The sequence below is a fragment of the Aspergillus lentulus genome (assembly GCF_001445615.1).
Source record: "Aspergillus lentulus DNA, contig: Alt01, strain: IFM 54703, whole genome shotgun sequence".
NCBI classification, from domain to species: domain Eukaryota; kingdom Fungi; phylum Ascomycota; class Eurotiomycetes; order Eurotiales; family Aspergillaceae; genus Aspergillus; species Aspergillus lentulus.
In genome coordinates, this window is record NW_028322123.1 from 1,546,635 (window position 1) to 1,571,277 (window position 24,643).

Consider the following 24,643-nt stretch of genomic DNA (forward strand, 5'->3'; position numbering starts at 1 on the left):
ATCCTTTGGCGAATCCGGAGGCAGATACCCATGTTAAACGACGCTGCAATTGATGTTACCACGAACAATGTTTTAGGACTTAAAAGGGAGGTTGGGTGGATTTTATGGGACGTTCATTCTGAATACTTTTCCAATGTTGAGTAATCCTTGTTACTTTCGAATCTTCGCTTCCTCAAGGCAGCCATTTGTCGTTCCTGGTTGGTTTTCTCTTTATCCACTCTCTTTCATTGTGAAATCTTTCCTATCCCCGCTTAATGGCGCACTGGAGGCACGGAGTTGGGAATCACTACTTGGGCCTTGGTTTGGAAAGACTGTACATCAGCAACAGCCCTCACTTCAGTCGGCCATCCAACCAAATCGGGATTGGGAGTATTTGCATTCTTCCTTTTTTATTTAATTTTTGGGACTGGAGCTTCGGATTCTTGCTTCTCAATGTTCGGGAGATTGGACCGTAGTCGTGTCGTTGTCATTGCTTGTTGCTCAGCTCTTGTTGCATTTGTACAGCCCAAGCTGCGGGTATTTCAACTTGACATGACTTTTGTTCATAGCAGTAATACACGAGAAATGTATATTGAGTACTACTGGTGTATCCTGACATACAAGCCCTCGATCTATCTCTAACCTGTGTGACGTGCCCAGACAAACTCATGTGCTACACAATTGCATCTATAGAAGAAAACGAGACTGAAGCTACAAGGGTATCGATATTGGTGCGTACCAGGAAAGACTTAGAATACACAAAAGGTCGCTGTCGGTGCCCTTTCCTGTCTGCTGTTCTTGTTCTTGTTATTGGTTTCGTCTTTTTCCTTTTATTGCTTCCTTCATCTCTTTTCTTTCCCAATCGTCATCTGCACCCAAGTCGGCAGCTTCCCCTTTCTTGCGATGGGACACCATCTGCACCAACGATTTCCCATACTAGCCAGTCGAAGGGGACCGATGATAAGGTCTTCTACTAGAGTGTAAGAAAAATGTCCATGTGCATCTCGCTCAGAAACGAAGAAATAAGCGAAGAAGAAAAGAAGCTGAAAGGAGAAGGAAGAAGTTAAAGGCTTTGCAAATATCACAAGAGAAGAAATTAACAACCATGAGAGACTAATTGAACACAGCGTGCCGGGGAAATTGGAAGGTGGCAAGGAAATAACACAGAAGAACACGCAAAGGAGAAAATGACACATCGCTCAGGACTCTCCGCCAGAGGGAGCGGGCTTGTCACCGGAGGGTGTCGATGTCGAGGCCGCAGGAGAGTCCGAGGCGCCTCCCTTGTTGAAGCCGCCACGGCCACCTCTTCCACCACGTCCACCGCGGTCGGTGCCACGGCCCCGTCCGCGTCCGCTGAAACCACCACGTCCTCGGCCTCCCTCGCTGTCACTAGCACCGCCGCTCTGGTATCCGCGCTGGGATGTGTTGGTGCCTCTGTTGCTAGCTTGCCAGGTGCCTGCATTACCACGGTGGGAGCCGCGGTCCTCGAAGAACTTCAGATTAGGCTTGCGAGGTTGGCCCGGGGCGCTGGGCTTCTTGTGTTCGGCTGGCTGGCGATCAAGCGCGGCCTTGGCTTCCTCGACAGTCGCGAAGGTCACAACATGGTTGTACTTGCCCCACTTTTCGACCTTGAGAATCTTCGCCTTATCCTCCTCGGGGAACAAATCGCGAACCGCCTGTTCGTTATCGACATTCGAGACAAACAGTCCGTTGCTCTGCTTTTTCTCTCCTCTGGGCAAAGGAGATTCCGAGGGCTTCTCTGGCTGGGCAGTGCCGTTAGAGTCGACGGTAGCCGCCTTGTCCGGCGAAGCAGCACCAGGTTGAGGTGCAGCGCCAGCAGAGGGCTGTGGAGTGGCAGGCTTAGGAATGACAGGGACGGGGGATGCGCGAGTGGGACCCGCAGCAGGACCCTTTGACTGAGTTTGCTGCTGGGCGGGCGCCGCAGCCCGAGCGGGAGCAGGAGGGGCTTGACCGAACTGGGGAGGAGTAGCACTAGGGATACGGGCGGTGGTGGCTGGAGAAGCTGGAAGACCACTAGCCACTGCCTGGCCGGCAGCAACCTGAGGCTTTCCAGTACGGTGAGCAAAGTTGAAGCCCTGAGCGCGCATCTCCGTCGCAATGCGACCACCCTCGATCTCAAGGACGAGGAAGCCAAATGCGGCGTCTGCAAGGTTGAAGTTCCACATGTTCTTGAAGGCGCTCTCATCAACTTGCCCGGCGGCGTTGCCCGGGGCAGTGGGGCCACCGAATGGATTTCCACCATTGGCGACAGTAGGCATTCTCTGAACAACGTCGAGAGCGTTGTCCAAGAGAGTCTTCTGAGCTTCGTTGGAGGAGATAGCGGCTTCCACCTCACCGCGAACGGTCTCCCAAACATCATTGAAAGAAGCCTTGGAGGCGGCAAGTTTACCACGGTAGTGGTCCAGAGAGGGATTGACGGAGAACTCGTTGTAGGAAGAACCATAGCGGAAGTGAAGACCAGCTGAAATGGAAAAGTCGGCCTTGAGGGTCACAGACAGCTGGTTCAGCATGCCCTCTCGAGCGGGCGAGGCGTGAGTGACAAAAATGCGGGTCTCCGACGGGTCGTATACGCGGTTGGCTGTATCGATCAGCTCACCCATTTGAAGCAGAGTTGTCCACATGGTGCCTTGGCCACCAGCAATTGTGGTCTTGCCCTCGCCATTGTCAAACAGCTTGTGCATGACAACCGCACCTCCCAGTCCAAGCAAACGAAGCTTCACACCGCCGATATCAAGCAACCGCGAGTTAGCCTCGTCAATGATGTGCAGATTGTTGACCTTGTATTCCCCCGAGCGGAATTTCTCCAGCACCCGGACATCCTCACACGCACCCCAAACGGTGTATACGGGAACATCGAGTGTGAGCCGCTTGTCGAGCAGCATTGGAAGTTCGGAAAGGGGGAGTTGATCGGGGGTGAATCGCTGCTTAATAGACTGCTGAGGGGGAGTCTGGGCGATCGTGCGCTTCACACTTTCGGGCAGCAAGGGAGAGTATTGTGCCACATGCTTGAGAGTCCTGTAGCGCGTTTTCGTAACAAGTTAGGATTATGCCTGACGTCGAAGAAGTCCCGAACAAAACGCAGTCCAACTCACTTGTCTGCAATCCGCTCAAGGGACGTATCATCGTAGAAGCCAAAGTCACCAGTGTGAATGATATGGTCAGCACGGGCCTGCTTGGCCAGCTCATTCAAAGATTTCAGATTTCCTGCGCAAGATCTACGTCAGTGCTCGATCTTCAGCGATGTTGTCTGCAACCGAAGCAGTAGCTCCTTCATGCGACCTACCTCTGACATCTGCGATACACAACACTCTGACGGGGCCGTTTTGAATCACCCGGCCATTGTTGGGAAGAAGAGGGGCGGCGCCAGGCACAGGACCAGCGGCAGCTGCAGCACCGTTCGGTAGAGAATAGCCTTGGGGAGCAAAGTTGTGAGGAGGACGGGGCTAGAAAAACAGTAGGACAAACTTGTTAGCTTCAGATCCTGACAGCGATTGCATGCGAGCGCTCTACTGAACGCGTAGCACTCGCAGCGGAGAGCTGGGTAAGCTACACAGGGAAAGCAAGACGGGGAGAGAGAAGCACGACGTGGGGAGGTCGGGACAACTTACAGAAGCCATGAGTGGGAATCAAATGAAAGTACGAAGAAAAGGATCAACGATGCTCGACAAGAAGGAAGCGGAGATGAAGGAGGAGGAAGAGAAAAAAAGCAGGCCGGTAGTTAGTTTAGGGATGCTGGAGTTGGGCAAGTTGAGTCTGTTCCTGTTGCTCGTTGGTTTCGCCCCGAAAAGAAAGCCCGCCGTCACCAGCTTATGTAAGCGGCCACCGCAGGGGCCAGCGCTGCCGCAAGGGACTCAGCAGTTGGTCCACATATAAGGACAGTGTTACGCTGCTACTGCACGGATTATTGATCTAAGTCTCTTCAGGAGTTTAAACAGGGTGATGGAGACAAGTGGTTTGTTTCTTTCTCTCTGTGTTTCTATTCTGGTGGCTGGGTGTCCTATTCAGCTATTCTACCTCCTTTCCTGCGGCTCAATCCATTCACTGCAGTGGTTTCAAGCTGGTTTGGGTGCATTTTCAAGAAAGAAAAGCAGAGTGAAAAGAGAACTAGATGAAAGTTATCTGGCGCTGCCTAATAGATGGCCGCATCTCCATGTTAGGAGCACACATCGTCCAACCCCTGTTCAGCTGAATATCACAGCTCTTGCCTTTCTTTCCCCAGAACCTGCTGGCTGTGTTGCTCTCTCAGTCGGGAGCTTCCCTCCAGCTCTGGTAGCCTGACCTGAAGGGATCTGGGACCCTCTAGTGCCAGCACGGCAAAATGCCCACCCACTGTTGGCCGCGCTCGACACAGCACTGGAACACCAGGCGTGTTACCTTTCGCTGAGGTCGTGATATATCTATCTGAGAATGGCCAATTATGCTGGCCATTGGTCATGAACGCCCACAGGTCATCGATAAATTCGCTGCGGGTGCTGTCGTCAAGTGTGCCTGCTAGCCACATGTTCCAGTCCGACTTGGCCCAGTCTTGCCGGCTGTCTAGAGGGACGCCGTATTCACCTCTTACTGACCTGAAGAATGTACTGCTCATCTGGTGAACTTCCTTTGCGAAAGTGCCAAGGCTTAGCAACACATCTGGGTAGAGGTTATAAGGCGTCTTCCAGGAGGATGGCTTGTCGGGGTACTGCAGCACGAAATGAGTCTTTTGCTCATCTGTCCCCAGTCCTTGGACGAAGAGTAGGTCGGCTCGTGAGTCAGCAATGTTGGAATATTGGGTCAATCCTGTTAATTCTCCAAATGCCTTGAGACCAACCGCTGCTTTGATGGCGAGGTTGGTTTCATTCGCCAGCGGACCAGCAGCGTCGTTTGAGGACAGCTGCTCAGCGATGTCGATGCCATTTTCGACCAGATAGTCGGCATATCCTTTGAGGATGTCGAAATACTGGGTTGCCCATGCCTCATCTCCAGTCGCGCGCACATAGGCCAGGGTAAGAACCATGAGGTTGCCGCACTCCTCGATGGGCATAGGTTCCGCTTGCTGGTCATCATGCCCGACGGCGTTGGGATAATGGCTGCCCATATCGTGGATCACATACGGCCTGTGCCAGCGTCCTGCTGCGAGATACTTCATCATCGGCTCTAACAGTAGTCGGATATAGTCGGGGTCCATAACCCAGTATATGGGAAAGGCAGGCATGATGACATCCACTGTGTTCACATTGCCATCGCTGGAGAGTTCCTTGATGAAGGCTAAGACTTCGCTGGTATCGAGAGTATCATTTGGGATTGTCAGATCGATTCCGCCGTACGCTTGCCTGGTTGACAGCGCGACGATGTCCGCGTATTTTTGTCCTGCGACTGATTTTGCCGTGGTAGACAATTTCTGGTCGAGTATGAGGGACTCACTGAGGGCATCTGAATAGTCATCCAAAAAGTATGTGACCGCTTCGTATGTATCAGGATACTTTGCTCTATAATAACCCGTGTATGCCTTTCCAAGGTAGTTGATTGCCTTTTCCCGCACATATCCAACGGCAAAAGTGACTTTCTGGTCACCAGTCACAACCCCAAGCTCATGAGAGAGTGCCACGACGTCCTCAGACTTGCATTGCTGGCCGCCTGCAGCCAGTCCGCCGGTTTTGACGAACTGTGACCTCACTCGGTCTCCATTTCCTGATGCAAAGGAAAGCATTGAGGAAGCCGTTGGTCGCGATGCAAATATAGTCTCTCCCCACGTAGCCATATCACTACTCTCAGCGTACAGCGTAGCATCCTCGACCTTCAAAGAAAACATCGCCGTAGATCCTGCATCATCAAACTCGCAGACAGCCCCTTCAGACACACCCGTCCATCTCCCATCAATACTCGAAAATACCTGCACGCTATTCGCTGAAGTTCCAGAAACGGACACTGTCAGATAACCTATGACAAGCCATTAGCTCTTCGTCAACAATCGCACAACACACACCCACTGAAAGGAAGCGACTGCCGCAGATAATTCGAAGGCGACACCGGCGAAAAGAAATCAAGCGTGACCATAACCGTCCCAGCACTGGCAGTAAACACCGAATGAGTCGCCGTATATTCCGCGGTATGCACAACAGCCGGCTGGACGCCTTCCCCGGGCTCCTTCACGCCCATTAAACTATACGTCTGACCATCAACACGCACCATGATGGACCAGCCAAGGTCCTGGCCGGTCCAGAACTGGGGCTCGGCAAATGGTAACGTCTGGACCCGGTCGCTGGGCATCCATGCTGAAAGATATGGATTTCTTACTGCCAGTGGGTATGAGGGAGGCAGAGCCGGCTGGTGAATGATGCGTCCCCGTTGGCCTGTATAGAGCGGAGACACAAGGGTACACAGTGAAGTGAAGAGCCAAGGTGTAATACCATGATAGAGACGCATTCCGTAGATGATGGCTTGCTGTGGAGTTTTCAGTTTTGGAGTATTGCAAGCACGAGAGGGAGTTGTAGAATATATTGGTATAAGAATTCAGCACGTCAAGGCAGCTGTGGATACAATCGGCTTGCTAATGAAATTGCGTATCCCTCAATGCAGGAATGCCGATCTTTCTACCATTGATTTCGTCATTGGAGTAGGCCGTCTGTTGTTCGGCACCACGCAACTTACAGGGTCATCGGCTCGCTGATCCACTCCTACCAGAATGTATACAATACGAATACTTTGAATAATGAAGGCTGGCCCAATTTGATAACAAGGTGGGCAACAAAAGAGAGATGGAAGATCAGATATCACGAGCGCACTGGTGGGGACTGGGGATGGATAATGCGGGGAAAGCCACCGGAGAAAACCAATATCGATAGACGCATGTGGCTGTCCTTTCTAGTTTACCAGCCATAGATACCCAAACAGTCAATTCTGATCATCATTTAGGAGTATTTCTAAGTCTAATAGAGAGTACATTGATTGGACTAATCCCGAGCCATTCCAAGTAGAACAGTCATACGCCGGCCAACTTCAAGCTGCTGTACCTCAAGCAAAGACAGCGCTATCTCAAAGTCACAATCCTCGAAATATTGACATCTATTCGGGTTCGTATCCTCAGAGCGATTAAACTAAAGAGTTTCAAACATCGAGTTGGCGTTCTCTCATGGCCCCGCACCAGTGGAGCAATCTAGCAAGACAGATGCGGTGGTATAGATTCGATACTGAGGAGGAGTTTGACAAGGTATTCGAGCGGAGGAAGCTATGACTGGGAAGAGCCAATTATAGACAAGTGTTTGATGATGGATCACAATTGGCAAACAAACTCAAGCCTTATTAAGATCAAATTGCAATCAACTAGATGTTCTCAGTCCGAGGACAATCAAATCTGGGCTCTCTCCACGCGCCTCCCAATCTCATCAAAGTGTATCTGCTTGCCTGTAACCAGAGCCTCTTGGAGGTATGCACCAATCTCAACAGCTTTGACGGCGTTGCTCAGCTTCATCGGGAGTGGCGTGTTATCCAGGCATGCGGCGGTAAATTCATTGGCCTCCGTCACGAACGCAGGTCCGAAGCGACCTATGAAATTCGAGGGCGCCTCACGAGTCACACCTCCCGGATGGTAGAAGTTCACCAGGTTACGCTGGGGGTTGCTGTTGACAGACAACTTGCCCTCGGTGCCGATGACTTCTGTGGTGTCTTCTTGGCCATGCGCCATCATGCGAGAGCAATAGTAGTATGCAATCTTGCCGTTGTGGAATTCAACAATTCCAACAGCATTGTCATAGTCGTTGAACTTCTTCAGCTCCGGCTGCACAGCAGTTATGCCGTATGCAGAGATAGTCTTGGGGACCACGTCATCACCGAAGAACCAAAGAGTAAGGTCGATGTCGTGCACGGACATGTCCACGAAGACACCTCCCGACCACGCAGAGTATGCGACATAAAATCCGGAAGGATCGTACTTATCACAGGTCTGGCTCCGGAGGACTGAAGGTCTTCCAATGAGGCCTTGGTTGATCTTGTCGTATACGTCACGGTAAGACTCGTCAAATCGTCGAGAGAAGCCGCACATGACCTTGAGATGTGGCTTGGTTCTCGCCTTGTTTACGACAGATTTGCACTGAAGTCAAGATTCCAGTCAGTATATGGTACGGTGTTCAGGGGATGTAGACCTTACCACTTCAACATCAGTAGACAACGGTTTCTCACAGAGGACATGCAAGTCGCGATCGATAGCTTTGATTGTTTCTTCCGCATGGACAGGGGTTGCAGTACCGATAGCAACGGCCATCAGTCCTGGGTGCTCAAGCATCTTATCGTAATTGTCATAAAGACTGACACCGTACGGCTCGAGGTTCTGTCTTCCCCAGGCGATCTCTGCCGGGTCAGGCGAAAATGCTGCCACCAATTCAGCACGGGGAGTGCGGTGCAAGAAGTTGATCGCATGGAGCTTGCCCACTCGGCCTAGGCCAGCCATGCCAATCTTAAGCTTTTGTACTGCCATTCTGGTGGTCGGTCTTCAAAAATTGAACAATAAATTTGAGCGACAAAGATAATCACTAGGTAGCTTCTATATTGTTGACGGAAAAGACGTCTCCAAAGCTTTGCTCATGACAAAGGAGTCGATTCATCAAGGTATTCGAACAGCTTTATAGACAGACAACAACTGAGGACTCCATCGTCTCGATTCCATCGCAGACTGATTGTGAGGGGTAATTTGAGTCCAGGCAAGTATCTCCGTAGGTAGGTGGAATGACATGAAAAGAGTCATTTTACTGGTCGCATATTCACGTTGGTGATTGATAATGTCGAAGTTCTGCAGGAGAGCAAAGGTGGAGCAGAAGGTGGAGAGAGTTTCCCTTTGCGGACGGAAAGACTTGCCTTTTGGAAGAAAAATAACAATGATGACAAGGTCGGGTTAGGGCATGGAGCTTCCTTCACTCTTAGGCTAGGCCCACACCCAACCCAACCATACCTTGCCGGGTCCCACAGGCCGGGTCCCTAAGTCTAATGCTTAGGTAGTACTCCCTTTCTGGGCTCGGCTTGCCCAGCACCTGAGCTGTGTATTCTCCACGTCCGTTCGTCCCTTGGGAAACGGAATATAAAAACAATTGCATTGAAAGGAAACTAAATGACATAACGCACAGGCAACATTCTGTGAATAACTAAAACTTTGCATATACTTTGGTCGATCCATGCTTATGCAGGCGGAATAGGTATCTGTCCAGCCGTCCAGTTGCCATTCACATACTGATACTACGACACCCAGGCACGGATTGTGGCTGCTAGAAGTACACGCGGATATTAAACGCGCTGCCAGTGCCCCAATTTATGCGGCAACCTGGCTCCCAGGCATGCCGGACTGGGAGAAGGCGCCGTCATACCAACCTGAGTTAAGATCATGGACTTTCTCCAGGATACTATTGCCAGAAACACCGTAGTAAACATGAATGCTGTCGACTTTTGTAGTGGTAACGGCGAGAGTGGTTCCAGGGCTGGCGTTGGGGATCGAAAAGCTGCCAGGTTTCCCGCCCGAATCGGAATCGTGGGCCATCTCAATCAGATCGTTTTGAGGGTCCTGGAAATATACTCTGGGCGACTTTATCAGCAGACTTGCAAAAGCATGCAGCTAGAATTGGATGCACCAACCTTATAGCCTGGTTAGGCTGCGAGAAAAATGTAACGGCTATGGCTGTTCTAGGGAGTGCCGCGCCCAGGTTAGAGAGACCTGCCATTCTTTTGAATTTTCTAGATAGAGAGAACAACGTCATTGAGGGAGCTCTTGCGCTGCCTTGGTAATGCTTATCGTCCCATCCGTATTCTTGGATTGAATTATCGGGCGACTGAGCATAGACTCGGAGAGCAGGGTCTCCGCAAGGTACGCGGCTCCCACGGTGCTGTTGGCTGCGACATGGAAGTCGTTGTTGTTCAATGCACCCGTTTACCAGCCAGAGGTAGTGTCGTGGGCTGCCTCTGACAGGGTGTTGTTGTTGGAGATAGAGTACACGCGGATCTATTAAAGACATTAGATTTGTTATGCAACTGAATGGCAAGCATCTCACACTGTCAAGTGCCATGGATGTAGCAGCGAGGGGAGAGCCCGACTTGCAGTTGGCAATTATCCTGCCAGAGTATCATCCATTTGCATATGCACTCTCGCGAATCCCGCTGCTTGGATCCTGGGTATACATCCTCAGTTGATTGCTGTTGTTGACCGCCGCAACTGGACAGCCTGCATCATATGCTAGTCTACCTCTTGTAAGGATTATAGAATGTTGAACTAACGGGCTCTGGGGTTTATATTGGGTATTGCGTGCTAGAGAAGTAACAAACTTAGAGAGAACTCTGGTGAAATGATGGTCAGATGAATCTTGAGGAAGGTCGGAGTTAGTGTGACTGGAAGGCCCTTATATAGTGCGGTGAGCATTGCGGAATTCCCTCTGTTAGCAGATCACACAACCCAATGATTCAAACTATGAGTGAATTTAACAGTGATACCACTAGGCTCAGTGAATTAAATCTAATTGAGTCTCTCCTCACCTCCACAGGGTAGCATGGCCACGGGCCGGATTACCTCCAGGGCGCAACCACACTGTCAAGCTGGTCTCCGGGGCACAAGGCGTGATCCTACTTTTCCAATACCCAGGAAGTAATTTGAGCCTGTTGAAGCTGGCTGTCCAGGGGATAAATTGAGATTCAGGATTTAGTCAGGCTCCTTATTGGGTCAATTGAGACGCATATCCACTTATAGTATGAAAATATGGACCGGGAATACTGTTTGCTGCTACCTTAACAGTCTTCTCCTAGTCTATCATCCAAGCTTAGTTTGAAACCTCGTTTAGAATTGCTAAGACAAGGTAGTATCTGTAGAATTTCTGGCATTTACTGTATGACTTTGTCATGTGTGGTTCTGTATACATTTTCTTCCTACTAGCTGCTTATTGTAAGGATTAAGTGCCACCACCAGAGGTCCGCATGCGATAAGACCAATCCGCCCATTCCTATCAACTATGACCATAACTTTTTTGATGGTCTCTGCGGATATGTTCCTTCGAATTGTCACATCTGTTAGACACCTTCTGGCAACCGTCAACCGGACAGCAGTAGGAGTCCTTGCAGATATGGACCGCCTTCAGGTGCCGTAATAGGTCGCTCTCTCGGCCAAAGGTGCCAGTATATTCGCACCCTTCCCATCTACACCGCAGCAGTGCCGCATGACTTGCCCGCCCAACGCTTAATAACTTAGCTAGAACAAGGGTGATAATGGAAAGATAGGATCTAGCTCACCGCTTGGTAATACATTTGTCATGAGCTGCATCCTTTTGCAATATCGCATTATCACAGCTTGCAGTCTCGGCAGACGATCTCACGTTGGAGTCCCTCTTGGTGTGGATATATTGGCCAGACGACTCGCCATTGGTGATATACTCGTTGGCCTTGGGGTTGGAGCTTGCGCCCTGGATATGCTGTGCTCCCGTAAGGTCAGGGCCATATGCGAGTTGCAGATCTTTCAATGTTGGGAATTGGAATGGATTATTAGAATATCCATATTCAATGTCGTCTGGAAAGAGAAATATGGAGCCAGAGGTATTTCCTGCGCTATTTTGCAAAGGGTATTGAGGTATGTCCATTGCGTTCGCAGATGTATGAGGAACGCAAAGCCCCGGTAGATTGAGACCGACCGATTCAGGGAGGCAATGGATCGTCTCCAACTCCAACTGGGTTGGATAAAAAGTGTACATGTTCCATAAAATAGCTATTCGGGATGCGAATGCTGAGACTTGAAGACAGTAGATGCATCAGCGCAAATTAGTGCATCACTCCGAATCGTTTAAATAGGATCTTGTCTAAGCTGCTGCGACATATGCGGGATCCTCCTCATAGTCCGGAGCATGGTACTCAACTAGGGAGCACTAACTGGAGCACTGCTCCTGCCATTCAGGGTCTTCTGTGGACTCTTCTCCAGAACTATGATGTAGTACATTTACCTAGCCGTGAACAAAGGGCTGCTTGAGAACCATTAGTGCAGAAAAGTCCAATAGGGTTAGCCTCTATTGTTGGGATAATGCCACAAACATCATTTACTTTCCTTTCTCGTAGCGACTACTCACTGAAAGCAGCAAGCATTGGCATTGGCAACCTCAACTGCATCATTCAAGCCTGCCAACTGGCACGGAACTCGGGCGATCTCTCCGTGTATACCATCCTATATGCCATATCCGCAGACGAACACCGTCAGGATGAGTCCAGAAGCTCGATTCGGCTTCGATCATGACAACTACGTGACGTCTGACAACCACCCATATGTTCGTATGTGATCAGTATCCGCTCTGTGACCCATAACCTCGTTCCCCTCCGAAAAGATAATGAGTGCGAATGGGAAGGCGGGCTCCGTGCCAAATTATGGTTGACCTACCGAAACTCAAGCAGATGTGAAGAAGCTTACGGAAAAACATTATATCTTTATAGAGACGGAAAAAAGGCCATTTTCTATACTGGACATAAAAATTGACCAGTCTTGATAACTCCTATTCTTTTTACGTAGTTCTGCTATCTCCTCTTCAGTTCTCTTTATGATGTATATATGCCCCTGTTCAGGCCTGTTCATTTCGTGTTGTCTGACGTACCACCTGAACCGTTTGCCTCCCAATTCCCACTGTACATTGTTCTCTCTGCAGAGCAAGGGCGGCATTAAACCTTGGAGAGCAGGTTTCCTGCATAAGACCCTCTCGCGACACCAGCCAGGCAAGTACACACAACCATCGACAAGCCCGCAAACAACGCCGCCGCCTCGTACCCATAGCTTCGAATAAGCGCCCCCGCAATTGGCGTCCCCGTCAGCCCAGCGACGGAGACAATCGCGCTTGCCTGTCCCATGTACGTTCCAATCTCCTGCGGCCGGGGCGCCAGCTGTGCTATAGACACTGGGTACAGGGAGATGATCGCGCCGGAGACAAAGCCAAAAACCGCTGCCCAGGCGATAAGGCCGGCAGCTGTGGTAATGCGGATCCAGGTGAGGAGCATGATACTGTTGGCGGCGTACACGCAGACCAGCATATTCAGCCGTCCGAACCGATCGGCCAGGAATCCTGGAATGATTCTCCCGAGCAGCGAGCCGGCGTTGACGATCGACAGCGTGTAGAACGCTAGATCCCCGCCCATGTGTATCTTCTGGATTGCGAACGAGACAATGAAGAAATACGGCACCCACATCCCCCAGAAACTGAAAAAGACGGCGGCCACTAGGAATGAGTACGACGGTTGCAGAAATGCGCGAGGGAGGAACAGCTGGCCCTTGCGTTGTGGCAGCCTCTCTCTGACTAGGGCGCAGGCGATAGCTAAAAGGCCCAGAACCACGAAACCGACCACGCGGACACCCCACCCGAAACCTAGTCGCTGGCTATAGAGAGCGTGTTTCAAGGCGATGGGGAACAGAAGACCACCCAGGGAAGAACCGGCGGCACAGATCCCCATAGCAAGGCCCCGTTTCTTCTGGAAATAGTGGCCGATGGCCGCAAGGGAGGGCGTGAAGATGAAGCCGGTACTTAAGCCCCCGAGAATCCCTTGAGCGAGAATGACCTGGTAATACTGTTGGCACAGGCTGGTCATCATGATGGAGAAGACGAAAGAGATCGATCCTGGTATCAACAGTATCTACGCTGTGTGTTAGTCGGGCCTGTCTGTGGGGTTGGGGAGGGTGTCTTGCCTTTGCCCCGTGCAGATCAAACAGACTCCCTGAGACCAGACTGGTAACGAACTGGAGGAAGATCTGGATCGAACCAATCCATGCAATCTCTGAAGCCGTTTTCTCAGCCAACTGGTGTTCACTGTAGTATGTCTCATAGATGCTGAACCGGTCTGTTTAGTCCTTCCGCCCAAGCATTCTTAATTTAGACGTTGACGTACCCAAAAGCAGATAGATATCCAAAGGCACATCCTAAAGCGATGCTTGAGCCGAACACAACGGACCATGCTCTTACTCCTCCTTCTGGAAACGAAGGCTTTACGGCTGGAGTGGTGTCCACCTCCGACTTCGGTTCAGCATCAACCGTGCCGGTTGAAGGCGAGAGATTTGCTTGGGTGGCCATCTGGACAATGCACGTAGAGGGTTTTCAGGGATCTATATTGAAAAACAAGAGGAAAGAGTTGCTTTTGGAGGAGATTGTAGATGCGGACATGACAGAGGATGGATGGCTATTCATTATATACTCTCCACGACTTCCGTATGGTCATCGGCCGATCAAATCCGACCCAAACTCCGTTGATCACAGAAAACCATCAATTTCCCCTTTTCCTGCTCTGTATCGAAGGAATTGTGTGGATGAGTGAGTGTTCGTATTGAGATCGGAGTTAAGCGTCGGGGTGGTCGGCCGACCAGAATCTGCCTTTGATTCGCTGTGGATGAAATCATCAAGATCTCTCGCCCCTCTTCCTACTATGTCCTATGAACACAATTTTCATCAATGAAGCTGAATTTTCAACTAGATAAGCAGGATGGCCACTGGTACCTCCACCCGTCGACGTGAGGTGCGCGCTTGTCAACGATGTCGGACGTTGAAAGTTGGCTGTGACAAGGCGAAACCGGCATGCCGCCGTTGCATCAAGGCCGGTGCAAGTTGCGTGGTACGCCACACTGGAAGCAATGAGAGCGATAGAGCATCTACAAATGGTGATACTAGTATTCTGAGGGAGGATCTGGATGATTCTCTGCGGAACAGGGATGAGGTACGTTTGGCCCGATGTCTCGGCTGCTCTCCACTCACAGCTGCACAGCTCACCGGCAGCACCGTATCCAACGAAAATGGGTCCTTTCACTCCCCATTAAGCTACCACCAATTAACATCTCACAAGCGCAATCGCAATCCCGTGTCTTGTATCCGTTGTCGTCGATTGAAAGTCCGATGTGATCGGCAGCAGCCATGTCACAGGTGCACAAAGGCAAAAGCAGTCTGTGCATATGGCCGGTCAAGCGGGATTCACCATGATTCTGACGGAGATTCTTTTGCGGACAACTCGAGTGCTGCCGCTCGCTTTGCCGCGTGGAGTGGCCGGTTCCGGACAGACACCCACTGGATAACGCTAGTCAGGGAGGTATGTCCTGTAATTAAGCCTTAAACGAGATCAAGCGAACATTGCTGACGGCTCATCAGGTTGAAAACTCTCTATCAGCACATGGTTCCGGACTTGCTCCTCACAGCCATACGAGTCATTCCAATCGACCCGATATATTGTCGGATCTTCCGTGGGGACTGAAAAAAGTGGAATCGAAAAGCGTACTGCTAGAGCGCATGCCGACTCGAGTGGTTGGAGAGAAATTGATTTCCATGTATATCGACGTTGTTGAAAAGACGCACCATTTCCTGGACCTCCCAGCATTCCAGCAACAATTGCTGCTCTTTTGGGACCACCCGATGGAAGCTGAAGATGGCTGGCTTGCCCTACTTTTTGTCATTTTCTACCTCGGCCAAGAAGCCCATCGTACCGTCGCTTGTGGTTCGACTGACTTACTCTTAAGCGTACCTCGAACCGAGTTCTTAGAAGTATCGCAGGGATTCCTCCATCGCACTTCGTTTGTTGCACACCCGAATCTCGACATCATTCGAACTCTATGCCTCATGGTCGTTGCGAAGCAGATGGTGCAAATGTCTTGCTCCGCGATGGATACTTCGTGGTGTCTAACGGGATTGATATTGCGCATTGCCATGAGCATGGGTCTGCACTCCGCACAAGTGGATGACCCGAGGCTGGGAAAGGCTGAGCGACAGACGCTCAACGTTCTCTGGACGTCGATCATGTACCTCAACCTCCGTCAGTCGGTTCTGACGGGAATGCCAATCCTGCTCCGGCCGCGAGATTACACTTGCGCATCTCCTCCCAGCATCAACGGCTGTCCTGACAGAGCTCTCCCACGGCTGAATCTGGAGGAGGAGACAGAGACCTTTCATGGCCTTTTCAGACGCGCCGTCCCACTCGCATCTCAATTATTGGACCTGAGCCACGGCCCGACTCGATCAGAAACGTACGAGGCTATTATGCACTACACAGCGGAGACCAGACACTTGCTGGTCCATGCATCAGAAACACTACGAAAATCCCACCCGACGACTGGCGAAGCCCGGCAAGCCATCATGCTCGACATTCTATTCCGCCGGCTCCTCCTGTCCGTCCACCGTCCTTTTGCCCACGATGAACGTGCTCCACTCCGGTATCCTCTCTCGTACTGGACATCCTTAGACTGCGCCCTCGCGATCCTTGTCCACCAACGGGACCTCTGGGAAGCTCCCGCGGACAACTCCCCGGTCAGCCGGTCTTTCGCCCGCCTCTTCTGGCCAGACTTCCTCGTTGCGGCCCTCACGCTATCGGGGTACCTGCTTCGAGCGGACACGCCGCTTGATCCGCCGCCGAGCAGCGGGTACGGTGGCATGCCCGCGCGCACCACATTGCTGGATGCACTGCGCTCGTGCAGAGACATCTGGCAACTAGAGAAAAACAGAAATATTTGCCATTCGCACGCGTTTGTAATGATTGATCGCGTTGTTTCAGCTTTAAAGGAGACAGGTCCCGATAGTATACCGGCCTTGAACCGTGCTGATGTCGAAAGCGCCATCGATGCAGCTAGTGCTGGGGTCCACTGAGACGGTACGCAGGATAGAGTCGGTGTGACAAGCCACTTGGGTAAGTTATGTCCGTTGTCTAGATTCCTCAGTGCCTAGTTCTGAACTCATGCCGTTTTCGCACGGCTAATTGCTGACCCTAAGTCAGATAACGTACGATATCCGCCTCGCGGGATGGATCTTGGTGTATGTGCAGCCCTTCCCTGGCCTTAGAGTCTGACTAATCTTGTTGAAGGAATACTTGAAGTATTTTACCTTGGAGTAGAAAGATGTCTTAACATCTCCTCTTAGGGCTTCTCCTACTAGAATTGAATGAGCCGCAGTAGCCATTGCAGAATAGGTGGAACAGGAAGGAATGATTTGGTCCACCAAATAAGGGCCTTGCGATGCAGCTAACCAGCTACAGCATATCCATTTCTTTCATCAGAAACCCTGCCAGTCAAAACCAGCGTAGTCGTATTCGCCAATTGCCCCTCGTTAGCCATCCACTGAGACCCTCAGCCAAGCATTGGCAAAATAAGAACTCTCCACTCCCATGCCTTTGCATTTTCTTGTCTCACATCGGCTGGCTCTCGGGTCACTGTCCGTGCGGGTATCACCGGCAGGAGGGTCGTATTGCAGCAAACAATTGCATGGTTCGTGCAGCTAGCAAACATCAAAATCATTTGGTGTTGGTGGAACTTTGTGACTAGTGTGTCTTTAACTGCGACTGATGAAAGGCTGGCTGAGCTCAGATTTTAGTCTGCCAAATCAGTCATGATCAGGAGATTGACGTTTATACAGTCCTCTTGGAAAGGTATAAATTCACCAATGGCGACGCCTCAGGATTGGGTTCCCTCTCTTACACTTTATACTTACTTTAATTTCAGTCTATCAGACACAAAATGCTGCTTAGTGCAACCTTTCTCCTCCTTGGTCTGGCGTTCGCGAAACCAGGTATGCTCCTCCATCATTCATCACTGCAGTCATTAATAGACAATTGCAGTTATACCAAGAGATGATACAAGCCCGACGCCTACTCCCACAGCTCCTACTGACGCATGCGCCACCTCGTCTGTGAGCAGCCAGTGGCTAAGCACATGTAACACCACGGTGTTTTGGCCAACCTCAACAGACTACTTCTACGGCCCGACCACAGGCGCTGGGGCATCTGCTGTCATCTGCAATGCCCAATGGGTCGAATACAATGGCCGAGCAGATGGGCTTGCCTCACTTGGAGCAACTTCCACTTCGACCTCATATTGGATTTCTCCCACCAGCACCGGGGCGTGCAACACAGATGTCCGGCGTGAGGGCCCGGGAGACCCACACACTGGCCCCGTCACCACACTCTGCGATGGAATCACCCGTGCTATTGGCCCTCTAGAGTATATCACCGACTACTGGCCCGGCACAGGCCCTTGCAGTACATCGATGTTGACCGAGTCTGACACCACTCTGCTGTACCGGTCGCCCTCCCCTGTTCCCACCTGTAAGCTGAATACGCAGGATTGCATTCCCATCTGGCAGACCTACAGCAGTCTTCGCTCCGTCTACCATGAGTCAGTAACAACGGAAATTCCAGGAGACACAAACAGCCCCATCCGCCCAACACAATGCCCCACGACAAAAAGGAACTACACAGAGCAGGACCCCTGCACCAACTGCCATTATCTGCCAGATACAGCAACCCTCTTCTACTGGCCGGTGACCACTACCGGCGGTGATCTCTGTAATCAGAATGGAACCACCGTGCCTGCCACCCCAACTGGAAACGGCCCCAACACTGCAGTTGTGAACGGCCATACCTTCATATCCCCAAGTATCTATGTATCCTTCACCAACATATACGCCCGGAGCAACAACCGCGCACACCCAGGTGGCTCCTGCGGCGGCGATTACGAGGACGTGATTATTTCCGTCAACCCAGAAGCCGTGACATCCTACCGTAACCACATCAATGCGAAATATCCAAGAATCGGCACAGCCTACCCGTTCAACTTTGCCGAGTTCCAGCCGCATGTCGTTGGGAACTATTCCCTGCCGCTGATTCCATGGGACCAGTACCACGGTGGATCCCAGTGTATCAAGGGCGGAGACGTCTGCAGCATGATCCGCAACGATTACCTCCCCTGGATGGAGATCCCGGACGTGATGACCCAGATTGATCCCCGGTGGACGGAGTGCCATCGCTCGTGGTACATTCCGCCGGTCAGCTTGGTTCCGCTGATTGGTGGGCTTGCGTCACAACCTACCGGAGTGGCTGAGGCGAGTATTGCTCGAGATGCATCTGAATCTGCAGTACCTCAGTCGGGGCTGGCTGCTCCCACCCCGGAGGCTACTAGCAATGGCCATGGCCGGTGATGCGTGCACAGGCGCATGCAGAATGCAGCAAACTGTTGGTTACGGCAAGGCTATAGCTAAATCACAAAGAACCATTAAAAGCCGCACGCTTGAGAGGGGTCCCTGGTTTAATACTGTAATTAAGCTACGCAGCAGTGCGATCTATGCTGACTGGTGATCGAGCAAATAATGCAGGACCATTGGTCTAGAGCATCATTTTCCCTAGTAAAGGGCCTTGGACTCATCAAAAATACTCCTTTTGAAGTTCTCAGCCGTCCTCTGGGGCGTCCAAACAAACAGTTCCCGAGCACGGTCCGACTTGGCGCGAGCACTGCATATAGACATTAGCATGTATTGTCGTAACATGTATTGTCGGGATAATAGCAAGGATGAGTCTCACTTGGATGCAAAAGCCAACTCTACCACCGCCTCGTCGAATCCGATTGCCTCTGCTCCCTCTTGCAACGACAGACTCCTCACCTCATCCGTTTCAAAGACACCAAGAGCCTTCTCCTTTGCAATCTCCTTCGATATCGAGAAATGTGGTCTCCCCCGCCTCGGAGCAGTAGATCCCTTGACTGTTGGCCGGAATGTCTGTCGTTTTTGAACCGACTATCTTCTCGAGAATAAGGAGATACAAGTTTCACCAAATCCTCTACTCTGTCAATATCCGCAGAGCACCGGGCTATGCTAATCACCACTGAGGATTAGCCCAGCTTGTCCCTAATTACTAACAGGTACAAATGTAGCTATGTTACAAAGCCTTTAGTTTACTATGTACCTTTTGGCTGCAGTGCTCCATTCTGCGTTCTTGTATCATTAGTAATCGCTCTATTGGAAGGGAGATTAGTGAACAGCCCGAGATGTTGGCTGGACAGTCTTACCTCGCAATGCTAACAAAATATATTATTATTCATGATTTTGGGGCCTGTGTCCAAGCTTACGCAGCTGGATGTCTCCAGACTTCTATCACCGCAGGTTGTGTGAGGTATTTTAGTATCTGGGGGTTGAATGGGTGCTAATTGCGGTGGTTATTGGAGGTTGGCTGTACATATATATATCCGCACCCCTTTCATGCCAACCCATCACAAACATATTTATTTCTTTGCAACTACGCAACTACTAGACGTCCTTATCTGATATTGGAATCATATACATAGACTGTAAATCATAGGACGCTAACCGAACCCACTGCGGGTTTCCACCCTCCACCATCAGTGCAACTCTCGAAAGTCCCATCCCTTAGCGGCGTTGTTAGGATACTTCCGTGTCAAGTTACCAACAAAAGTGATTATCTTACCTACAAGGTTTTGCTGAATGTCTGAATGCTGTCATTAAACTCCCTATCTTTTCTGGCTGCTCGCTCTTGGGGAAACCAGTCATGTTTAAATCTGGCATCCCCAAAGCTCTCCAGGTGCAACCGGATTTTACTAAAACGCGCTATATCAACCGCCCTGGACACCGACGATTACATTGGCCAGTCTGATCGTAACAATAAAATCCAACGGGTATCTCACGAAGAGACACGGCCCCCACGGTGGGCTTGCCTTGCCACGTGAGTTCACTTGATCGCTCCTTCTCTTGATTACATACTACTTCGTCAGGGCTGGTGACCAAAGATTCATATTGAAGTATATCCATCCTATAATTTTTGAAGATCTCCGAAGCATGAACAATAGACTACGCGGCGGCAGCGCCAGCCATGTTCGTCTTGCCCAAGACATCATCCCGGGGAAATCAATGTTTGAGTATGAATACTTTGCAGATCATCTTCTACACCTCGCAACCAGAACCTCATGAGCAGGATATTATCCATACAGGTAGGTCACATCTTTCGCGGAGGGGTGCGCGGCGACTGTTTCTGGGTAGACATTGAGGCGGACAATGTTTTCGTCGACTGGAAGGATCACCATGATGGCATCACAATTGAGAGAGTATAGCTCGGTGATCTTGAAGACGCCGCTTATATCCCTCCAGGATGTAATATGATTGAAAAATAGACAGGAAAGTGGATGTGGAGGAGTCCTGAAGCCCATGCCCAAGGACCTGTGAATAAGCCGTCTGATATTTTCTCCTTTGCTCTAGTTGTAAGTTCCTACCCAGTGAGCACTGGCTTCTAAGAGGGTTATTCACTTATCATACAGTGCATTTTTCGTGCTGCATAAACCGGTCATCTTTGCTGTCAGCCAAAAGAGGAGTTGGACGAGGGCGCGGATCCCTTAGCCATTGTACTTGAGCGCCAGATCTCCTACTTTGCGAATGAAGATGGACTGAACGGGTTTTTGACACATCTTGGCGATAGTTCCTGGTTCGCGTTTTCGAGGTGATTCGGGACGGGTTTTATAAAGAAAACCCGGCCAGACCATTCGCCCTGTGGAAGGGGATTGGCGACGATTTCAGATAATTTATTCGCGCCGTGACAAATTTGAACCAGAAAGGAGAATATCCGCCACCCAGGCATTGGCACATAAATGGTTTGAAGGTGGTGAGATCAGCGGAGAAGCAAAGTTCAACATCTCGCCTTAACCTCTCTGAAGCCATATACGGCCACTGCAGCTCTAAATCAGATTCCTTGGAACGGCCTAAGAATTTACTATATCTTGAAAAGACAACAGTCACGAACGAACAGGCAACCTCTTCACAATGGCGTCTCTCAACGCACCGACATTGTCCACCATTTCAATTCCGTATTTCTCGCACACAATCTGCACATTCCCCCTCTTCCAGTATCCCTCAGGACAGACAACAATAGCCTTCCCCGGAATCCGCGCACAGATGCCCAGCTCTAGCAAACTGACCGGCGCCTGGGTAGCAGGATGGAAGTAAATAAGGACAATATCGGCCTTGTCCTGCTTGTCGAGCTCCCACTCCACCTGCTCGCGGAAAGGAGGGAAATCGATGTCCTCGCGCCACGAGCTGTCCCAATCACTGCGGTAAGGATTGTATATAGTGACTGGCAAATCAGAGAGGGACGTCGATAGGGTCTGACGCCAATCGCTCGTATCGACTTTGTTGGTGGTGCCGGCCAGGAATATGGACTTTACGCCCCGGGAAGCTTCATCTGATGGCGCGTAGATGACCTGGCTCTTGGGCAGAGCCATCCTAAAGGACGAAATATATTTTTTGGGAGTTGTTAAAAAAAAAAAATAAAATAAAATAAATACAAGCAAGAAGGTCGCCTTACTGCGGGGAGTAGGTGGATCAGTCGGTACCTCAGCTGCAGTTGACAACTTGTCGTGATTGTTAGAGTATTCAAGGTACCAGGGGGAGGTGCGGGGAAGTTCTGGCCGGTGGTGCGGGGTAGAAGAGCGCGATGGACTTGCAGGGTAACTCTCTCCGCCTCTCCACTTGCATCTTCCACTAGGCAAAAGAAGTTGCAGGGTGATGGCGACACCGAAGAAAAGAAGTCGACTGGTTGCTGGCTGGTGCGTCCACTAAAGTGATTCTACCCGTGCGATGACCAATGGCTTGCTGACAACTTCCTTCAGTCACAGATGCAGGGGTGAGTGTCCATCAATTAGTGCAGACAAGAGACAAAAGAGCCTGCCTGTTGTGTATTCGACGTGCTGACTGGATCTCGACAGCCCGTCATCTAAGATGTACGTATGCCTGCTATTGGAAGAAGCTCCGATCTCACATATTCAGCTTATAGGCGACACGAAAACACCAGCCTGCGACAACTGCAGAACTGCCGGCGAAGATTGCGAGAGATTTCTCAACATTCGTTTTCGAAATGGGCTAGATTTTGTCAAGGACCAGGATGTGACGTTCCCTGAAAAAGGTCCCTGGCCGTCTCTGACGGGGCCCAGTAAGTCAATCCCATCACTCTTTGATTCGATCCTGACTTGCATGGTGGAAAGTCCGATTCTACGATGAGACCCCTGAGACTGAAAGTCTTTACATAACAAGCAACTCATCACCATCTTCTCAAGTCCGCCATGATACAGGCTACTCAGACGGCAGCCACTGCGGTCTGCCAGGGTCGGATGTCCGCGAACAGAGACCATACCAGACTCTTCCCGAAAAGGACACACCCGTGACACAACAGATCTTTACTCCTGCCAGCAGACCAACCTACGGTGCGTTTCTTTACGTTTGACGGATCTTGCTCCCACATTTCCATTGTGCTGACCGCGGCCAAAGCAGCTTCAAATATAGGAAGTCCCGTCGCGCATCTCGGGTATCCGGATGCCGAATGTACAACAGAGCTGCGTCGTGACTCGACTAGTTTGACTGATTTTGCGAGGTCACAAACGCATACTTCTCTTAGTGCAAGGGAGGCTGTCCTCTTCCGCAATTTCGTCGATAATATGGCTTTGTGGGTTGGTGTTCCTGCAGATATTTGGTTTCCCTTTTTGCTGAGCCCTTTTCTCTTATGAGGAATGTTAACATACTATAGACAGACATTACAGACCCTCAGAGACACTTTGAAATAGTGGCTCCGGCGCGAGCTCTCCACGAGCCAGTATTACGCGCCGCAATCCTTGCGTTTTCGTCCCGTCATATCAACAGACAAAGACCGGATGGCGACACAGAGTCACTAAAGTACCACAACCAATGCCTTGAGCTTCTCATTCCAGCCTTGTCGTGCAATGACAATGAGATTACCGAGGAATTACTAGCCGCCATCGCAATTCTCCGTCAGAATGAAGAAATGGATCGTAAGTTCTATCCTGGCAATAACCCACTTCACCTGCTTATAGCACTAGCACAGGACAACCAGTTCCATTTAACGGGAACGACAAGAATATTAAATACAATGTCCTCCTTTGGCTCCTCCGGAGGATTAGGTGAGGCAGCCGCTTGGCTGTGCCTTCGCGAGGACATGTACATATCACTCACGTCACAGTCGCCATTGCGGACAGATCTTCATAGCTTCGAGCGCTCGGATGTCTTCACCAGAACCGACGACTTTGCTTGGTCCAACCGGATGGTGTTTCTGTTGGCCAGAATCTTGAGCTGCGCTTTCAACGAGGAGAACCGGACGAGAGGTTTTTATGCTTCACTCAAGGCTCTAGAGAAAGAGGTCGACTATTGGAATGCGTCCAAACCGCAGACATTTCATCCCGTCCATTTTGTTCCCCGAGGAAAGGATTCTGGTCAACGGTTCCCAACTATCTGGACGCTGTTGCCAGTCCATGGTATGTACACACTTTAATATCTCAGCGTGCGCGCTGACCCGACGCAGTTGTTGGTTTACAGTATTACTACATTGCAAAGATTATACTTGCTTTGTCTGGTTGCTCGAATCCATCTCTCCCATACGAAACCCTACAGCGTTCACGGGACGTTGAAGTACGTCAACACTGAATTTCCACATAAAAGTAAGCGACTAATTTAGTCAGAAACTTGTCCGGGGCCATCTTCTCAATGTGCTGGGCTTAGCTGCGTCAAACCCTAGAGCTGAAAACACCCTTTTCACTGCACGGCATAGTTTAGTCGCTTGTGAGTTGTGCTCGCCATGCTTTCTTCTTTCAATGAGTTAGGACTGATCGTCTCAGGGGGCTGGATACTACGGCATAAACTAGATCAAGAAGCTGCTGAAGGGCTACTACGGTATATGGAGTTGAAGACTGGCTGGAATACGTCCCATTTGATAGATTCTCTGAGAGAGCAGTGGAATAACGAACATGCCGATGACTAAACCATGCCCTTGCACTTCGCCGGAGTTATTCTGAATGCACCTAACCTTCTTATGTCATAACCTACAGGACCTCTTTCTAAGAGTGGAGCGTGTATAGGCAGAGCCATCCTTATTA

The 24,643-nt window shown here is 50.6% G+C and overlaps 8 protein-coding genes across 8 annotated transcripts; 3 read left to right on the forward strand and 5 right to left on the reverse strand.

The window, feature by feature from the left end:
• Window positions 1-1,178: 1,178 nt before the first annotated feature.
• Window positions 1,179-6,249, reverse strand: ALT_0476 (uncharacterized protein C16H5.12c; the record flags this gene model as incomplete). The annotated part of the gene is made up of 5 exons (XM_089598983.1): window positions 1,179-3,015; window positions 3,093-3,204; window positions 3,284-3,443; window positions 4,280-5,919; window positions 5,970-6,249. 5 exons carry the CDS (start codon window positions 6,247-6,249, stop codon window positions 1,179-1,181), a joined length of 4,029 nt encoding a protein of 1,342 aa, XP_089456647.1.
• A 1,078-nt stretch (window positions 6,250-7,327) lies between these two features.
• On the reverse strand, window positions 7,328-8,452 carry ALT_0477 (putative NAD binding Rossmann fold oxidoreductase; the record flags this gene model as incomplete). Its single annotated transcript, XM_033554971.1, has 2 exons — window positions 7,328-8,068; window positions 8,126-8,452. 2 exons carry the CDS (start codon window positions 8,450-8,452, stop codon window positions 7,328-7,330), a joined length of 1,068 nt encoding a protein of 355 aa, XP_033410862.1.
• An 825-nt stretch (window positions 8,453-9,277) lies between these two features.
• ALT_0478 (uncharacterized protein) lies at window positions 9,278-9,683 on the reverse strand (the record flags this gene model as incomplete). The annotated part of the gene is made up of 2 exons (XM_089598984.1): window positions 9,278-9,539; window positions 9,598-9,683. The coding sequence occupies 2 exons, from the start codon at window positions 9,681-9,683 to the stop codon at window positions 9,278-9,280; spliced, it is 348 nt and encodes a 115-aa protein (XP_089456648.1).
• A 2,956-nt stretch (window positions 9,684-12,639) lies between these two features.
• On the reverse strand, window positions 12,640-14,036 carry ALT_0479 (putative MFS monocarboxylate transporter; the record flags this gene model as incomplete). Its single annotated transcript, XM_089598985.1, has 3 exons — window positions 12,640-13,602; window positions 13,691-13,796; window positions 13,855-14,036. The coding sequence occupies 3 exons, from the start codon at window positions 14,034-14,036 to the stop codon at window positions 12,640-12,642; spliced, it is 1,251 nt and encodes a 416-aa protein (XP_089456649.1).
• Window positions 14,037-14,442: 406 nt separating this feature from the next.
• On the forward strand, window positions 14,443-16,583 carry ALT_0480 (Zn(II)2Cys6 transcription factor; the record flags this gene model as incomplete). The annotated part of the gene is made up of 3 exons (XM_033554969.2): window positions 14,443-14,673; window positions 14,722-15,039; window positions 15,099-16,583. 3 exons carry the CDS (start codon window positions 14,443-14,445, stop codon window positions 16,581-16,583), a joined length of 2,034 nt encoding a protein of 677 aa, XP_033410860.2.
• Window positions 16,584-17,446: 863 nt separating this feature from the next.
• ALT_0481 (uncharacterized protein) lies at window positions 17,447-18,905 on the forward strand (the record flags this gene model as incomplete). The annotated part of the gene is made up of 2 exons (XM_033554968.2): window positions 17,447-17,498; window positions 17,548-18,905. The coding sequence occupies 2 exons, from the start codon at window positions 17,447-17,449 to the stop codon at window positions 18,903-18,905; spliced, it is 1,410 nt and encodes a 469-aa protein (XP_033410859.2).
• Window positions 18,906-21,499: 2,594 nt separating this feature from the next.
• On the reverse strand, window positions 21,500-21,985 carry ALT_0482 (nucleoside 2-deoxyribosyltransferase domain-containing protein; the record flags this gene model as incomplete). Its single annotated transcript, XM_033554967.2, has 1 exon — window positions 21,500-21,985. The coding sequence occupies one exon, from the start codon at window positions 21,983-21,985 to the stop codon at window positions 21,500-21,502; it is 486 nt and encodes a 161-aa protein (XP_033410858.2).
• Window positions 21,986-22,481: 496 nt separating this feature from the next.
• Window positions 22,482-24,528, forward strand: ALT_0483 (uncharacterized protein; the record flags this gene model as incomplete). The annotated part of the gene is made up of 8 exons (XM_089598986.1): window positions 22,482-22,692; window positions 22,745-22,963; window positions 23,031-23,206; window positions 23,284-23,545; window positions 23,594-24,025; window positions 24,073-24,179; window positions 24,230-24,329; window positions 24,386-24,528. 8 exons carry the CDS (start codon window positions 22,482-22,484, stop codon window positions 24,526-24,528), a joined length of 1,650 nt encoding a protein of 549 aa, XP_089456650.1.
• Window positions 24,529-24,643: the final 115 nt, after the last annotated feature.